General features: G+C 45.3%; 1 protein-coding gene across 1 annotated transcript in view; it reads right to left on the reverse strand.

The window, feature by feature from the left end:
* Positions 1-15,583, reverse strand: part of SDK2 (sidekick cell adhesion molecule 2) — a 328,641-nt gene that overhangs the window by 74,460 nt on the left and 238,598 nt on the right. The window contains exons 3-4 of the mRNA XM_063120072.1: positions 15,172-15,278; positions 5,994-6,141 (exon numbers count right to left, since the gene is read on the reverse strand). Coding sequence (XP_062976142.1) covers positions 5,994-6,141; positions 15,172-15,278 — 255 coding nt within the window. The remainder of the gene's footprint in view (positions 1-5,993; positions 6,142-15,171; positions 15,279-15,583) is intronic.

Below are 15,583 nucleotides of genomic sequence, written 5' to 3' on the forward strand. Positions count from 1 at the left end.
AGGGGAGGTATCAGAAGATAAGGACAAAGCTAACTTGGTCAGCTTCCTATCAGTGTGTTTCAGTGTAGCCATCCAGGTGGCTGGGTAGACATAGCCTTAACTGTAACTGCGGATCAGGAACAGACAATGGGATCACATAGTTCCCTCAGTTCATGTACAAATTTCCCTGCTGTTCTTAAGCAGGATTCATCATTGTTATGATTGCACCAACATTAACCATGGTTAATGGTACTAACTAAGGTGAGCTTGTAACCTAGGATGTTTCTATCCTGACTTTTATCTTCTACCTGTGTAGACAGAAATATTTTTAAATAGACAGGTTTGTGTGGGAGACATTCATATCACTTTGTAATCCCTTCCCACTGCAAACTTCAACTGGGTATATATAGTATACCACATGTGTTACCTGTGTGGACGTATATGTATATAATGTGTGAAATAAAGATGATTGGAAATAAACGGGCTTTTGATACAATTTCAGCTGGTTTGGATTCATTATGGACAAGATAAAGGGATTAAGTTACTCAATGATGGAAATACTGCTTAGTTTGATTTAATTTGTTGTCAGGTCAGATAACTATAAGATTAAGATCTCGGCATTATTAAGATTTCATTGCTGCTGCGATTGTGATAAATAGGTAACAAAAAAGTAAGCAAGCAAGAAAGCAACCTTTGCAATGAACAAAGATCTGCAATAATTAAAAATGAATGCTGGAAAATATCAGTTTTGTGGAGATGAAACTATCTATCTATCTATCTATCTGGTATCCAGTTATTTTTCTCCCATCTATTCTGCCCAAATAAGGTGTTCAGAACAGCTTACAAATTCAACATCAGCACTAATACCATAAAACAACAGACAAAGAATACTATGAATACAGCAAACAGCATCCAAAATCAACGATCAGTTATCAGCATCATAAAAAGTGTGTTCACACAACGTTGACTTCACTTGCAATCTAAATGCATTCAAGGCAGTGGCTAGCTGCATCTCTCCTTTGGCCGGGAATCCCAAAGTTTGGGTGCTGGTACTGAGAAGGTCTGATGACATGTCCCCATCTTCCATACCTTGCTGGGAGTTGAGGTGGCAGGTTACAAATCACACTCTTCCAGGACTGTGATGCAGAGGAACACATGTGCATTTCCCGCGTGCAAACCTCAGGTGTTCAGACATTCAGAGCTATCGAATGTTACATGATCTAGTGGGTCTCTTTTATATTTAGTTCTACTTATCAAGCATGTCCTTAGTTTCCATCTTTGCCTTTTAAAGTTCATCATTTCCCCCCTGTTTAACACACACACACACACACACACACACACACACACACACACACACACGGGTTCTCTAAAGGACTTCTTCCAGAAGCGCACTGGCTGATGAAAGTGCTGCCTCCTTATCAGCGGTGCGGTCTCTTTTTGCTCAGAGCTAAGGTGTCCTTGCCCGCTGAACATACTGATTGCCGAGAAACCATTTTTTACATACAGAACAGCAGCTGGCAGCTTTAACTTGGTCCCTGGGAAGAAGGTGGGGTGTGAATGCATCACTGTATGCCAAATTAGGTGAAGACACAGTCGAAGCTAAAAATTCAGAGCTGTTATCTTGGTGGCAAATGCCAGAACCACAGGCAAACAGGTTTCCTTCCACCACAGTTAGCAGGATTTAAATAACAAGTCAGCTTTTTCTTTGGAAGAGATGTGTGTATGTGTGTGGGGGGGGGGGGGGGAGAGGGAGATGCCTTTAAACAAATTACTCCAGATTTGCACCAGCAATCCCACTTTTAATTGCTTCAAACGCCTTTGTAAGGCGTTTTTATTTTCACAAGAGTTTGGGGAGGGGTGGTTTAAATTGGGGTTGAGGGCTTTTAATGGTTTGAGGGTGAGGGTTTTAATGGAATTGTTGTAATGTGGGTTGAGGGTTTTAATGGAATTGTTTAACGTGTTATTGTAAAGCACCTCGATGCCAGAAATGGTGAGGCGGCGCTATAAAAATGCTTTAAATAAATAAATAAATAAATAAATAATACAATCTGATCCTGCTGCCTGAACTCTAATGTTCAAGCTTAGCAACTACAGTCAAAGTCAATACAAAAATATAGCTATTAATATCATAGATCTATCTCATATAGCTCTGGCGTGGGCTGGTCCATGAAGTTACGAAGAGTTGGAAGCGACTGAACGAATAAACAACAAATCTCATATACACCAGATGAGTCTGAGGCCATGGCTACACCATGGCTATCGTGAGAACTCCCCTCTGTCTACACGTGTTGCACGATGTCCAAGGAGGAACAGGACATCGCGCCCGCCATTTTTTTTTTAAAGGGTAAGCTTTTTTAAAAAAAAATTTAACTTCCCCGCTCACCCCAGCCCAGCCTCAATGGGCACAGAGCTCCTGAGGAGCTCTGTGCCCAGCTCCTCACGGTTACTCAAGGGGAGCCAAAACAAACCATGACAGCAGGCCACACTTTCCGCAATCTCGGGATCATCCCGAGACCACAGGATAACTGCGAAAAAAGGGTAGGGTTATATCCTGGGAAAAGGGAGGGATCATCCCTCCCTGCTCCCGGGATCTCCTGTGCGTCACGTGGACGCACAGGGACAATCCCAGGACAATCTCCGGGATATCGCTCCATCTAGCTATGCCCTGATTTAAATGAAGACCAGAGAACAGGACCTGCAACAATAATCTCAGGCACACATCATAAAAGGGCTGCAGACTGTTTAGAGCTTTAAAAGTCAAGATCACTACCTTAAATTGAGCCTGGAAACAAACTGTTAACCAGTGGAACTGGTGTAGGAAAGGGTTTTGCGATCCAGGCAGGATCTACATTACTGCTTTATAACAGTACTGAAGTGCATTGCGAACCATGACACATTCCATATACCATTTTGAAACTGCTTTCACAGTGTTATATCGTGTTTGGTGTAGATCTGGTCCTAATTTCTAGGCCCCTACCAGCATCCTGGCAACTGCATAAGTGAGGGGAGCTAACTAGCTCCTCCACGCTTGCCAGATACAGCCTGACCTTGGCCACTCCAGTGCAGCTAATGATAATCCACAGGATCCATTATTCAGAAGAGACCCTGGATGCCTTATAACAGCCCTCAGTGCCAGCAGCAACTTAACAAACTAAGCTGACGTTATCCAACCCTAACAAGCCTATCCTTCTTTTCTGATATGAGTATGCATATGGCAGATGCCACACTAGAACACAAGGACTGGAATATGGGTCCGTGTTCCTAGAGCAAGGCAGGTTTTACTGGGATTTTATTGGGAGGCAGATGTTATTGGGATTGGGCCTAAAGCAAGCATGGAAGACAGGTAGGAGACAGGCAAACAGATAGGGCAGGGTGAGAATCCAGAGGAGGTAAAAGACTCCGGTAGAGTCACAGAGGAAGATAAATGAATGAATAAGAAACAAACTCAAGAAAGCAGCATGTAGGATGTGGAGTGAGGGGGATGCGGCTCAAGGCAAGAGACACAAGCGCCAAAGCTTACTGAGCACCATTCTGTGGATTGTGGTCCACGGGTACACTGGAGCATGAAGAGTTGAATGCACCATGGCACACATTTTCCATCAATGTGTACTGGGTGCTGTACCTCTTAACATCAAACCCTTTGAGGGGGTTATGCCTGTGAGCACACAAGCAGAGAGTTGGCTGCCAGTCCCCCCCCCCGAAAAACAATCCTTTGCTGGTGGGGTAATGCTGCACTTCGTTATGAATGTGTCTGCCTGTGTAGGGAAATCTGGCCATTTCCCCCTCTCTTTTCCTGAACGAAGTATCACAACTCTTAAGAAAGAGCAAATGCCATTCCTTACATCTCTCTCTCTCCTCTCTCTCTCTCAAATTCATTTTCTCTATGATAAACAAAGCCATTACTTTATCAAGTCTATCTCCGGATTTTAATGTGATGCATCTGAGACATCTGTTAAACATCCTTAATGTTAGTTTAACAAGGACACATTCAGCTGCATTCCCTCGCACTTTCTCCCATTAAGAGAGGACGTGGCAGGATTCGCTCAGATAAACAGCTCAGCTAATGTGTCTGCCTCATGCCTTTCTACTGGGGCTGAAGGTTGAGGAGAACAGGCTACTGATGCTTTTCTTTTGGATGGGGGGAACTTTCAGCCTCTTCTAAGGATGGATCTCTCCTTAAGGGTGCATGGAAGACACTGACCCTGTTCAGACAACACGCCACACCACGGTGGTTAAGCATTTTGAGCTAAACATTATGGCTTAGCGTGTTGTGTGAGCCATGCCTAACTATGGTGGCTACATAATCCCGGTTTAAACGTGCTCACTAACCTCCAAGAGCTTCTTTGAAATGGAATTGGTCTGAAAGAGGTTCAGTCTCTTCAGTAACCATAATGGCTCTTGGAAGAAGACAACAGCTGGGGAGAGTAATGTAATAAGAAGTAGCAGGGAAAGATACACAGTCAGGAAAGAAAGGAGGCTGGAGAAAATATGGCAATTGTTCTCTCTGATATAGGGTTCAAAAAAGAAAGTGTATATATGTATGGGTGTCTGTGTAAGAACCTCTGTTCTTCTTTTCTACTGTAACTGTGCAAGTTTGCATACATTGTTCTGTAAAGGTTTGTGCACCTTGTTTACGTGGAGGCAGTGGCGGTGGTGGGCGGAAGCGTCTAACAGAAATGTGGGTTCTTTAAGTCATGTGCTACTGGTGGAGCAAAGTCAACCCATTAACAATGCAAACAACAATCTTGGTTCTGGGGCACCATTTAGCTCCATATGAATAGGGGAATGATTGTTTGCTAGCATCCGGAAGCAGAGACTACACATTCAGTTTATTCTAAGACAGGAGGAATCTACGGCTCTGTCTGCCAAGTCAACCGCATCCATCAGATGGGAATCTCCCACGCACAGACACCACTTCTGGATCCACTTTTCAAGGAAGGGCCCCTCTGAACTCTCTTATGAATATTAATCAGCTGTAATTGCTGTGCTATGGTTGACAGAGCCACGACTGCATGGAATTGACGTGCAAGTAGTGCTCTGTGGTGCCTCAGAGGCAGGGTGGGAATTCGGGCCATTAGGCACAGTGGCTCCTGAGGGGGCAGTTAGCTGGCAAGTGTGATGGAATGCAGGCAGCCCTATAGGGAGCCCCATGCAAGGCTCCCCAGATGGAAAGCGGAGGGAGAGCAGGAAAGTTTCTGCAGCAAATAGGGAGACACACATGAACAGAGGATGCTGAGATGAGGAAGGAATTCGTGCTATCTGTCAGATTTTTGTTTAACTAGAGGAAGGCTATGCATTTCTGGCTGCATGGCTGTGTGGTTTTTTAATGCCTATATCTACGGCAGGATGGTGGTAATAATGTATGTATGGGTTTTGCTAGGCGGTTTGGGTGGGGAGTAAGTGCCCCTTTTGCCCTTTTGGATGTGACAATCCTTGCAGGAAGGTGTGTGTGGGGGGGAAAGTGCAACTGAATGTGCTTCTCGTTCCTTGTGCTTTTCCATCTCATCCAAATTTGATCTTATGCACACACACATACAGCCTTCTAGGGCTGTACAAAGCCAAACCCACAGAGAAGTAAGTATTTGGGATGGAGAAGGATTGTTCCTTGTCATCCTTAAGTGCAAAAGAAAGCAAAAGAGAGATTCCAACTCGTAGGAATTGGGGGTGAATCTTTTCCACCATTGTGGATATTGACTTCTTAATAGATGGTTTTCTGGAGCTAAGGAGGTCATGCCACACCTTCTGAAAGACCCACAGGAGGAACAACTTCAGGACCAATCCTTCAGGCATGCAGGTGCAAAGGCTTACGTTGTGGTATATGATGGCATTCCCCAACTGATGCCCTCCATGTTCTGAATTACAAATCCCATTGGCCGTGTTGGCTTGGAATGATGGGAGTTCTAGTGCAACACATCTGGAGTCCACTGGGCTTGGAAAGACTGATATGGGATGCTTCACCAGGAGCAACACCGTCTGTAACTCTTGTGGTTCTTGTAATGGCAATTTTTACTCACATGCGGCTGCTGGGAGGGATTTTGCGCCCATCACGGAACCATGTGACCTGTGGGCGAGGGAAGCTGGCAATGCGGGGAGCGTGGATGACGGCAGCTTCTCCATGCGAGACGCTCTGCTGCTTCTCACTTCCTTCAAAGCTTCCCATGTCTGGAAAACAACAACAACATTAGCTACAAGGCCAGAGAAACCAAAGACTTGCTATGTTCAGACAGTGACTATAGAGGAGGCTCAGATAAGTTCTGGCTCTCAAAATCAGCCTTAAAATACGCACGCACGCACGCACACACACACACACACACACACGGTATGTGTTTCGGCAGAGGAGCTAACAGATTAGAAATGATGAGAAAAGGCAATTGATCTCCAAGCTCTTTAGATACTTTTATCCTAGCATTCACTTGTGCATGTTTTGATGCTTGTCCTTCTAGTGCTTCTATCTGAACACAGTCCAGAGCTTTGTTCTCTTCCTGTCCATATCCAGACTTTCAGCACAAGCAGGCTAGTATAGCTATGGGAATTGGACAGTGAAAGAGGCCCAAAGAGAACTTACAAGCCACAAGGAAAGGTATAAGAAAAGGTAGCCAGCTCCTACGAGCTGAAGAGGGAGAGATCTTAATGGAGGCCTGCACAATTTGTGGTCCACTATTCTGAATGTGTGGTAGCTTTGCCAAGGCCTGTTTTTATTTTATTTCCGCCCTTAGCATGCAACTGTAGTGATGGTGGGAGGGGCTGCCAAGTATCCCGCAGACCACAATGCAGTGATGGTGAGCTAAATTTGGCTTGGTGGGCCACAGGGTTTTTTGGCATACCCAATGGGGCTCACTCCCAGGCGTGTGTACATAGGATTCTACTGTTAATGTTTTGCTTTGACTTGATTGCAGGATTTCTGTTTTGTTTACAGCTGGGGAAAAGCCTCAAAGCACCTCGTCACCATGTCACCTGGAAATCTGACAGATTTTCTCAGCCTTGATTTGATTCCGTTGCAAGTTGCTTCATGCAGTATTTTGGTTTGGGCAATGGATTGCTAAGTGCAAAACACGCATGCAATGCGTTAGTTATGAAACGGTACCTGTCTGTAAAAATTGCAGCTTTCTCCTTGTAAAATATATGAGAGAAAGGACTTGGCCCATTCTCAGCCATTGCTTGTGTGTCCTTTGAAAGGTGGCAATTTATATATGTGACTGAGCACCTTTCGCCGCTAATATGATACACATGCATTTTGAACTTGGAAATCAGTTCCCTGAGAACAAGTGAATCACATGAGGTGGTTGTTGAGTTACAGGGTGGGTGGGGAATGTGCTTTCCCCCAAACAGGACCACTTTTGAGTGCAGTTATTCTGGGCATGTACAGATTCTTTATGACACAGACGACACAAATGAATGTTTCATGTGCTTTACATTGGCAATGACCTGTGGTAGAAATGTACACACAATGCCTTGTTCTCCCACACTCAGTACACTTTCCTATGCTGTGCTTTCATCTGTGCACCATCCCCTCATACACCCACATTCATGACCCTCCATGAATCCCTCAAACGCTCACACATCTTGCCTTCGGAGAGGCCTTTCCCCTCGGCACACACATTCTGACCAGCCACCTTGATGCTGCTGGGATGGAGGTCAGTGCCTCCTCATGGTGCAGCTGTTTGCGGGTGGGAAATTTATAGCACCTTTAATAATAATAGTACTAATGACAAAATGGGGGTGTGTGGGGAGGCATTTTATTGACTTGCTTTAATTGCTGTAATTAAAAACGTGTAAAGAATCTCTTTTTAACGACTTGGCCATTAGCGCTAGCACAGCTGCCTGATTAATTTCCCATTAGCTGCCTGATTTGCCACCAACCTTTGGAGGAGGGGGCTGCTTTGAGGAGGCGGGGGAAGAAGGTGATGATGATGGAGTGAAATGGGGGCGTTCAGATCTTAAGGTGTGATAGCACAGACAATCGGTTCAACGCAGAGGTAAAATCTACGCCTGGCTTGGTGCCTGGCACAGTACACATTGGCACTAGTTGCTTATGGTTGAGGGTTTCTTCAGTGTTTAGAATATCTTCATCCTGTACATGCAGAATGATTTACAAATGTAAAGTTAGGGGTTGCTCATACATCTCCTTTTTCCAATTTTTGATGGTGATTATTTCCTTTTCCCAATTTTTGGCGGTTATTTTTCTTCCTGACAGAAAGGCAGAGAGTCCTGAAAGTCAGTATACTAAATCTTGTGCTTTCACAGCCCTCTTTCTGTCTGTAAGCAACAAGGTGCTCTTTCTTCCCACCCCTTACCAAGATGTTTGAGTGGCTGCCTGGATTTTAATTTTCTCTCACTGCTTCAGCACATAGATCTTCATTCCCAAGAATGCTGATGGGGCACCAAGTCCATTTAGGATGATTCCTGATGGAAAACACTTCTAACAAGGAGCGGCAGGGCAGGGGCTTTGCTTAAGTCCCCATCATTGGAGATGTAGGCCCCAGGGCTTCCCACGCCTGTAATTTCCTTCTGAATCTTACAGGTCCCTTAAAAAACAAAACCTGTGAGAGTTATGGGCATTTTAGTCTTTCTTCAAGCAACTCCTAGCTCTCGTAACTGTAGAGAAATAACTAAGTATACAAAAGAGAGCCACTGCCACAATACAGAAATTGGTTCTAGTCCAGTTTTAGTAGTGACTCACAATGGTGGAAGAATACATCATTAGAAAATGGCAGATGTTAGCTCTTGAGCCTCTTCACAGTGGAGCCAGTTAGTGGATGTCAAATCCTATATTATTATTATTATTTAATTTTCTTTCCTTTAAAAACAAAACAAAACACAGGAACCTCAAGTTATCTTTGAAATGACTCTTGGATTATTGGAAGCCTGACGGATGATCTTGAATCTTTAAAAATGGAAACTTCTTCAGTTGCAGGCCAAGGATGCAGCAGGGAGGCATCAAAGCCAGAAAAAAGGGAAGAGGAGAGGGACAGAGCAAAGGCAGGAAGGAGGGCAGAGAAGAGCAGCTGTTGTGGTCCAGCGTTGAGACCAACAGTGGAACAGCAAAAGCACTGCTTTCATCAGCCTGGAAGCTCTCTCACTTCTGATCCCCTATTAGCACATGGCCCTCCTCAGAAGCATCTCTTTTATTAGGAATAATTGCATGGCATCTGCCTTTCCAGGGTGGCACGTTTATATTCTGTGTAGCTGAGCACCCGTCCATGACAGCACAGAAAGCCTCAGAGGCACCTATCAACCTTGCCTTAAGCTTGAATTAACATCCCCCTTTCCCCAGCTCCTGCTGTTGCCTTCCTTTGCCTGGTGGTCGCTGCTCCTTCCTTGGCTTTCTTCTCCTGCTCTTGGCTCAGCAAGTCTTCCTCTTCTTCTCCGGGCTTTTGAAGTCCTCACAGCGTGCTCTGATCTAACATGCAGAATTCGTCAGCCTCAGCCTTCTCCTGAATGGGCTCTGCTTCCCATACGGCCCTGATGTTATTAGCCTTGAAGACCCCAGGCAGGCCTGGCCCAAGAAATGTTGGTGCCTGAGGTGGAGCAGCAAATGTCACTTCTCCTCCTGTCCACCCCACCACAAGTCAAGGAACATAGTGTACTCAAGACCAGCTAAGTCGTTTTGGCACCTTGAGCAGAAAGTCCCACAAACACCTCTCCCTGCTTGTGCTGGCAGTAAAAATGCAAGAACAACAACAGCAACCATAATGATAACAACAATAATATTATTAATAATAAATAATTCACTGCCCTTTCATGACAGGTATAACCAGCCACTTCCCTCTCAGGTGTCACGTTCATGACACCAAAGGCAGCCACCTCCCTCTCAATAATGGCAGGGCTGGCCCTGACCCCAGGAAATCTCAGAAGAGAAACAAGCTGGGCAATTAGAAGAATTAAGGACTGTTTGCCAGTGACAGAAAGTTCCTCCTAGCTGGTCATTGCACTGCAATGGAAAAGTGTCTGAAGAAAATAGAACTGTATAGCTGAAGGGTCTCTGGAGAGATGGTCTCCAGGGTAACAGAATGCTGCTGAACAAAGGGGTCATAGGGCTGAAGCACAAAGGGGTTATAGGCCAAAGCATAATACATTGTAGAGCAGGACTGGAAGGAGATAAATTGTGATCTACTGATGAATCAGTGGCCAGCTTCTGCTGTACCAGTTAACGCCTGCTTGTCATCAGAATTCTTGCAAAGAATGCTAAACCAGGTAGACCTACTCTTGGGCAGGATCTACACTACTGCTTTAAAGCGCTTTATAACAGTTTTGACAACTGTTGGGGCCCAGGACACACTGCATATACAGTTGTCAAAACTGTTATAAAGTTAGGGTGACCATATTTGGGAAACCAAAAAAGAGGACACCTAGTGTGTGTGTGGGGAAGCAGCTTTCTGAGTCCTGCAGAAAGTACGTTATTCCCCCGCCACCTTAAAGAACCCGATTGGAGTGGAGGAGGGGAAAGGATTTCATTCTGCACCACCACCATCCACTCCAATTGGGGCCTTTTCTATAATGTCCACGAATGACCCACTTTCCACTTTAAGACCTCAATTGGAGCTCGGGGTGGGGGAATGATGTGCCTCAAGAAAGCATGTCATTCCCTCCTGCCATGCTAATGGCAGCCTTAAAGAGGAAGGTGTGTCATTCCAGGACATTATTGAAAATTATAGAAAATCCCCCCTGACACCATGGAAAGAACAAAAACCAGGACAAATCCGGGGAAATCCTGATAGTTGGTCATCCTATATAAAGTGCTTTAAAGCAGTAGTGTAGATCTGGCCTTGGTCTGATCCAACCAGGGCCATCTTAGACCTTAAAGCAGGTATGCATATTGAGGATGACTGAACACAGATTAAATACGCCTTCACTGTTGAGATCCAAAGTATGCAGTCTTGATTTGTAAAATTAAAACACAAGGGGAGCCATGGGTGTGTGTGTGTGTTTCTATTAACAACAACAACAAACCTACCGAGTAGACCACATCAGCCCACCACAGTAGAAGAAAATCCATATGCACACCTAATCCTGTGGATATCCCTCCCCTCAAACAATCAGCTCTAGTACATCCCAGACCCCTTGATCAAATCCCAGGGCAAGTTTTCCAGTGCAGCCAAGCTCGGCATGGGTGCTTCCAGATGAGGCTTTCATTGCGCCATTGCCCTGCCTCATTCGTGGAATTTTACAGGGGTCCAGATGTCACCGTCTTCCCCTTGTGACCCTGCTGTGTTTTCACACCGCTGCTTCCATCCTTTTTCTTTCCATACAAGATCCATCAGGGAGACAAAGACTGAATCGCTGCACAATGTCTTTTGATTGGATGCGCCAGGAGCCCTCTGTCTGGAAGCACCCCTAATCTGGTCTAGGAAGACACATCCGATAAGCTTTACAAGCACTCCGGTGTCCCAAGGTATTGCTCTCTCCTCCTCCCACCCCTACAGAACAGCTTTCCCCCAGACACAGAGGCCCACAGCTGTGACGAAGCACGAGGCTCCCCAGCTAAGTGCTGCGGGAAAGAGCCAGCCAACTGATCCAGATTCTGCTGCCAGCTGAAGATTTGTCATCTACGTCCCGGCCTTTCCCCCTGCATGTCGGAGAGACCGGAGCTGATTTATATGGGCAGCTTGTCCCTGTGTCAGGCAATGGGGCTGTAATTGTTATAAACGTTGTTTGCTTTCCCTGCCTTCCAGAGGGTGCTGCAGAGGAGAAGAGCTTGCTTTTGTTAAGAGCCATCTTAGGGATTTAACACTTCAGGAAAACAGCCTCCCAGCTCGGCTTCACAGGCAGTTCTGTTAATGTACCTCAGTGCTGACCTGTGGAATCTGCTGCTCCTTGCCTCCTGGGGCTACCTTAGAATTTGGGAGGCCTTATAATCATAGAATCATAGAATAGCAGAGTTGGAAGGGGCCTACAAGGCCATCGAGTCCAACCCCCTGCTCAATGCAGGAATCCACCCTAAAGCATTCCTGACAGATGCTTGTCCAGCTGCCTCTTGAAGGCCTCTAGTGTGGGAGAGCCCACAACCTCACCAGGCAACTGATTCCATTGTCGTACTGCTCTAACAGTCAGGACGTTTTTCCTGATGTCCAGCTGGAATCTGGCTTCCTTTAACTTGAGCCCGTTATTCTGTGTCCTGCACTCTGGAAGGATCGAGAAGAGATCCTGGCCCTCCTCTGTGTGACAACCTTTTAAGTATTTGAAGAGTGCTATCATGTCTCCCCTCAATCTTCTCTTCTCCAGGCTAAACATGCCCAGTTCTTTCAGTCTCTCTTCATAGGGCTTTGTTTCCAGACCCCTGATCATCCTGGTTGCCCTCCTCTGAACACGCTCCAGCTTCTCTGCATCCTTCTTGAATTGTGGAGTCCAGAACTGGACGCAATACTCTAGATGAGGCCTAACCAGGGCCGAATAGAGAGGAACCAGTACCTCACACAATTTGGAAGCTATACTTCTATTAATGCAGCCCAAAATAGCATTTGCCTTTCTTGCAGCCATATTGCACTGTTGGCTCATATTCAGCTTGCGATCTACAACAATTCCAAGATCCTTCTCGTTTGTAGTATTGCTGAGCCAAGTATCCCCCATCTTGTAACTGTGCCTTTGGTTTCTATTTCCTAAATGTAGAACTTGGCATTTATCCCTATTAAATTTCATCCTGTTGTTTTCAGCCCAGCACTCCAGCCTATCAAGATCACTTTGAAGTTTGTTTCTGTCTTCCAGGGTATTAGCTATCCCACCGAATTTTGTGTCATCATGAGCCCCCTTCATGAGCCCCCACCCCCAGGCCAGCCTCCAAATCTTCCAGTGCTCCTGAAGCCTGCCCAGCTTTCTTCTTGCAGCGACACTCCAAGGCTCAGAAGATCAAGCTGCCACATGAAAGCGGAAAGCTCCTGGTTCCGCTTGCCATAGGAGTCTTGCAAAGAGGGACGAAGCAAAATCCGAAACAGGTTCAAAAACAAAAGCAACAAATACAGAAGAAGGGACATTTCAATGTGATCTCTCGGTTTGGAGGGAAGGGGCACTGCTCCTGAGGCTTGAGGTTCTGTGATTTGGCAGAGCTACAAAAGATCCACTTACTGTTGTCAAAGGATTAATAAAGTGTGATAAAACTGGAAGGTGACTTCTCATACAGAGAGCATGGTTACAGAATCCCCTTTCATTATTGCTCTATCAAAAATTCTACAGCTGGCTGAGTGGTGTCCTTTACAAAAGTCCTCTAATCTTGATCTGAAGGTGAAAGATGCCCTGGATTAGCAATGTTCTGTCCCTCCGGTTCATCACTCACACTGTTAAGAGACTTGTGCCTTTCTTTTAATTTGCATTTCTCTACTTTCACCTTCCAGCTGTTGATTCCAATTCCATTTTGCACTCTTCAACTGAAGAGCCCTTTAGCACCCAATAATTTCTCACCTAACATTTTGCTCACCAAGGGCCATCTAGAGCTTGCTATCGGATGACCTTGACTGCTTGTCCCATTAGTTCACAAGGATACATTGCAACTGAAACGTGTGTGTGTGTGTGTGTGTGTGTGTGTGTGTGTGTGTGTGTGTGTGAGAGAGAGAGAGAGAGAGAGAGAGAGAGAGAGAGATAATAAGTAAAGATGGGGAGGAGGCCATAACCCCGCCTACCTACCCTACCCACGAAACAAGCATTTCCTAGTTATGCAAGGGAAAAATGAGTAATACGGACAAATTTAGAAATGCAGGAGAGGAGGTGCTCTGAGTGGGAGAGGGAGCCAAAGGGCATTATCACTACTTACTTACTTACTTACTTACTTACTTACTTACTTACTGTATTTCTATACCACCCAAAGGCTAAAACTTCCTGAGCACAAAATGATAAAAATGATAAAATCCACAAATATGATGAAATGTAAAGTAAACTCTAATATAAATTTAAACAGCCACAGAATAATTGGAGTTTCAACCATTCCCCCCCCCCCCCGCCGCCATGTTACCTTAGGGACTATATCTAAGAGGACAATCCTATGCTGTTTTGGGAATGCTGGGAGTTGTGAGACCCTTTTCTGTTTAAACATGCATCGGTCTGCACCCTAAATCTACTTCTAGCCCACCTTTAATGGTTCAGTGAGAAGGCAGATGGGATGTCTTAGCACCCTTGTGAAACTACCATGGCTACCTTTCCTCGGGCACAATCATGATAGTAAACTGGTATAAAGCTGCTGTGCTGAAATGTCCAAGTGGTTCAAGAATTTTGGGTGGGATGAGCATTTGCAAGTGGCCCCTTCTTGTGCCCTATTGCTCACTTGCAATATAAGGGACACTATTGTTTCTTACACTTCTCTCTGGACTTACGCTCTGCATCGAAATGCATGCTTCTTTCCCCATGTCCATCTCCTGTGTAGGCTTCCAGATGTGTGTTTTCCTGTGTCTGTTATGAACATAGAAAGCTTCCACACACCAGGTGAAGCCGTCGATCCATCTAGCCGAGTATTTTCTTCAGTGACTGGTCATAGAGTTCCCAGGTTGCAGATAGACTTTTACATCAACTGCTACCTAAACTTTTTATCTAGAAATGCCAGGGACCAAATCTGGGGCCTTTTGCATGCAAAGCACATGCTCTACCATTCAACTATGGGTCCTGTTAGTTATGGTGACCATATGAAAAGGAGGACAGGGCTCGTGTATCTTTAACAGTTGTATAGAAAAGGGAATTTCAGCAGGTGTCATTTGTATGCATGTAGCACCTGGCGAAATCTCCTCCATCACCACAGTTAAAGCTGCAGGAGCCCTGCCCTCTTTTGTATCTGGTCAAGAGGGCAGGGCTCCTGCAGCTTTAACTGTGGTGTTGAAGAGGGAATTTCACCAGGTGCTGGATGCATACAAATGTTGTTGTTGTTTATTCGTTCAGTCGCTTCCGACTCTTCAGCATACAAATGACACCTGCTGAAATCCCCTTCTCTATACAACGGTTAAAAATTCACAACCCCTGTCCTCCTTTTCATATGGTCACCCTACTTTTAGTGATTTGTTACACATGTTTGCACGTTACACAAGACTTCAGTTTTGCACCTCTCTCCCTGAGGGCCATTGATAATGCACACCACACTTTGAAAGGCCTTTTTAATCTCCACATCTTCCTCATCACATTTTGCTCCCTTTTAGCAATGGCCCAATCTATTCTTTGAGACAACACTTTCCTGACCTATGACACACGTTCTAGATAGTTCCCCTGTAGAGAAGCACTTACATGCCACCTGCACTTCAGTCTGCCGTTGCAGCAGGGCTCCCATGCGATTGCGCACGATGCAGCGGTAGAAGCCGGCATGCGTTCGGTCCAGGGAGGTGATCATGTACCTTGAGAAAGAGAGAAGGACACACAAGCAAAAGGAAGTGAGATGACTAAATAGATCAATGCAGTAAACAATCAATGAGATACACAGCCCGGGCAACTGTAATCTCGTACATCTCCTGATAGGCTAAAGTGAATTACTGTTGTCTGCACGGTGGCGACATGACTTACATCAACACAAGCTTTCAGTATTTACTTTCCTGGCTGATTAAGTGGTGGCGTTTATACTCCATTGCTTGGACCAAAATAACTAAAATAAACATAATTTTAAAATTGGCTGCTGGAACATAACATTCAGAGAAGGGTCAAG

The sequence above is a fragment of the Elgaria multicarinata genome, chromosome 3 (genome assembly GCF_023053635.1).
Source record: "Elgaria multicarinata webbii isolate HBS135686 ecotype San Diego chromosome 3, rElgMul1.1.pri, whole genome shotgun sequence".
NCBI classification, from domain to species: domain Eukaryota; kingdom Metazoa; phylum Chordata; class Lepidosauria; order Squamata; family Anguidae; genus Elgaria; species Elgaria multicarinata.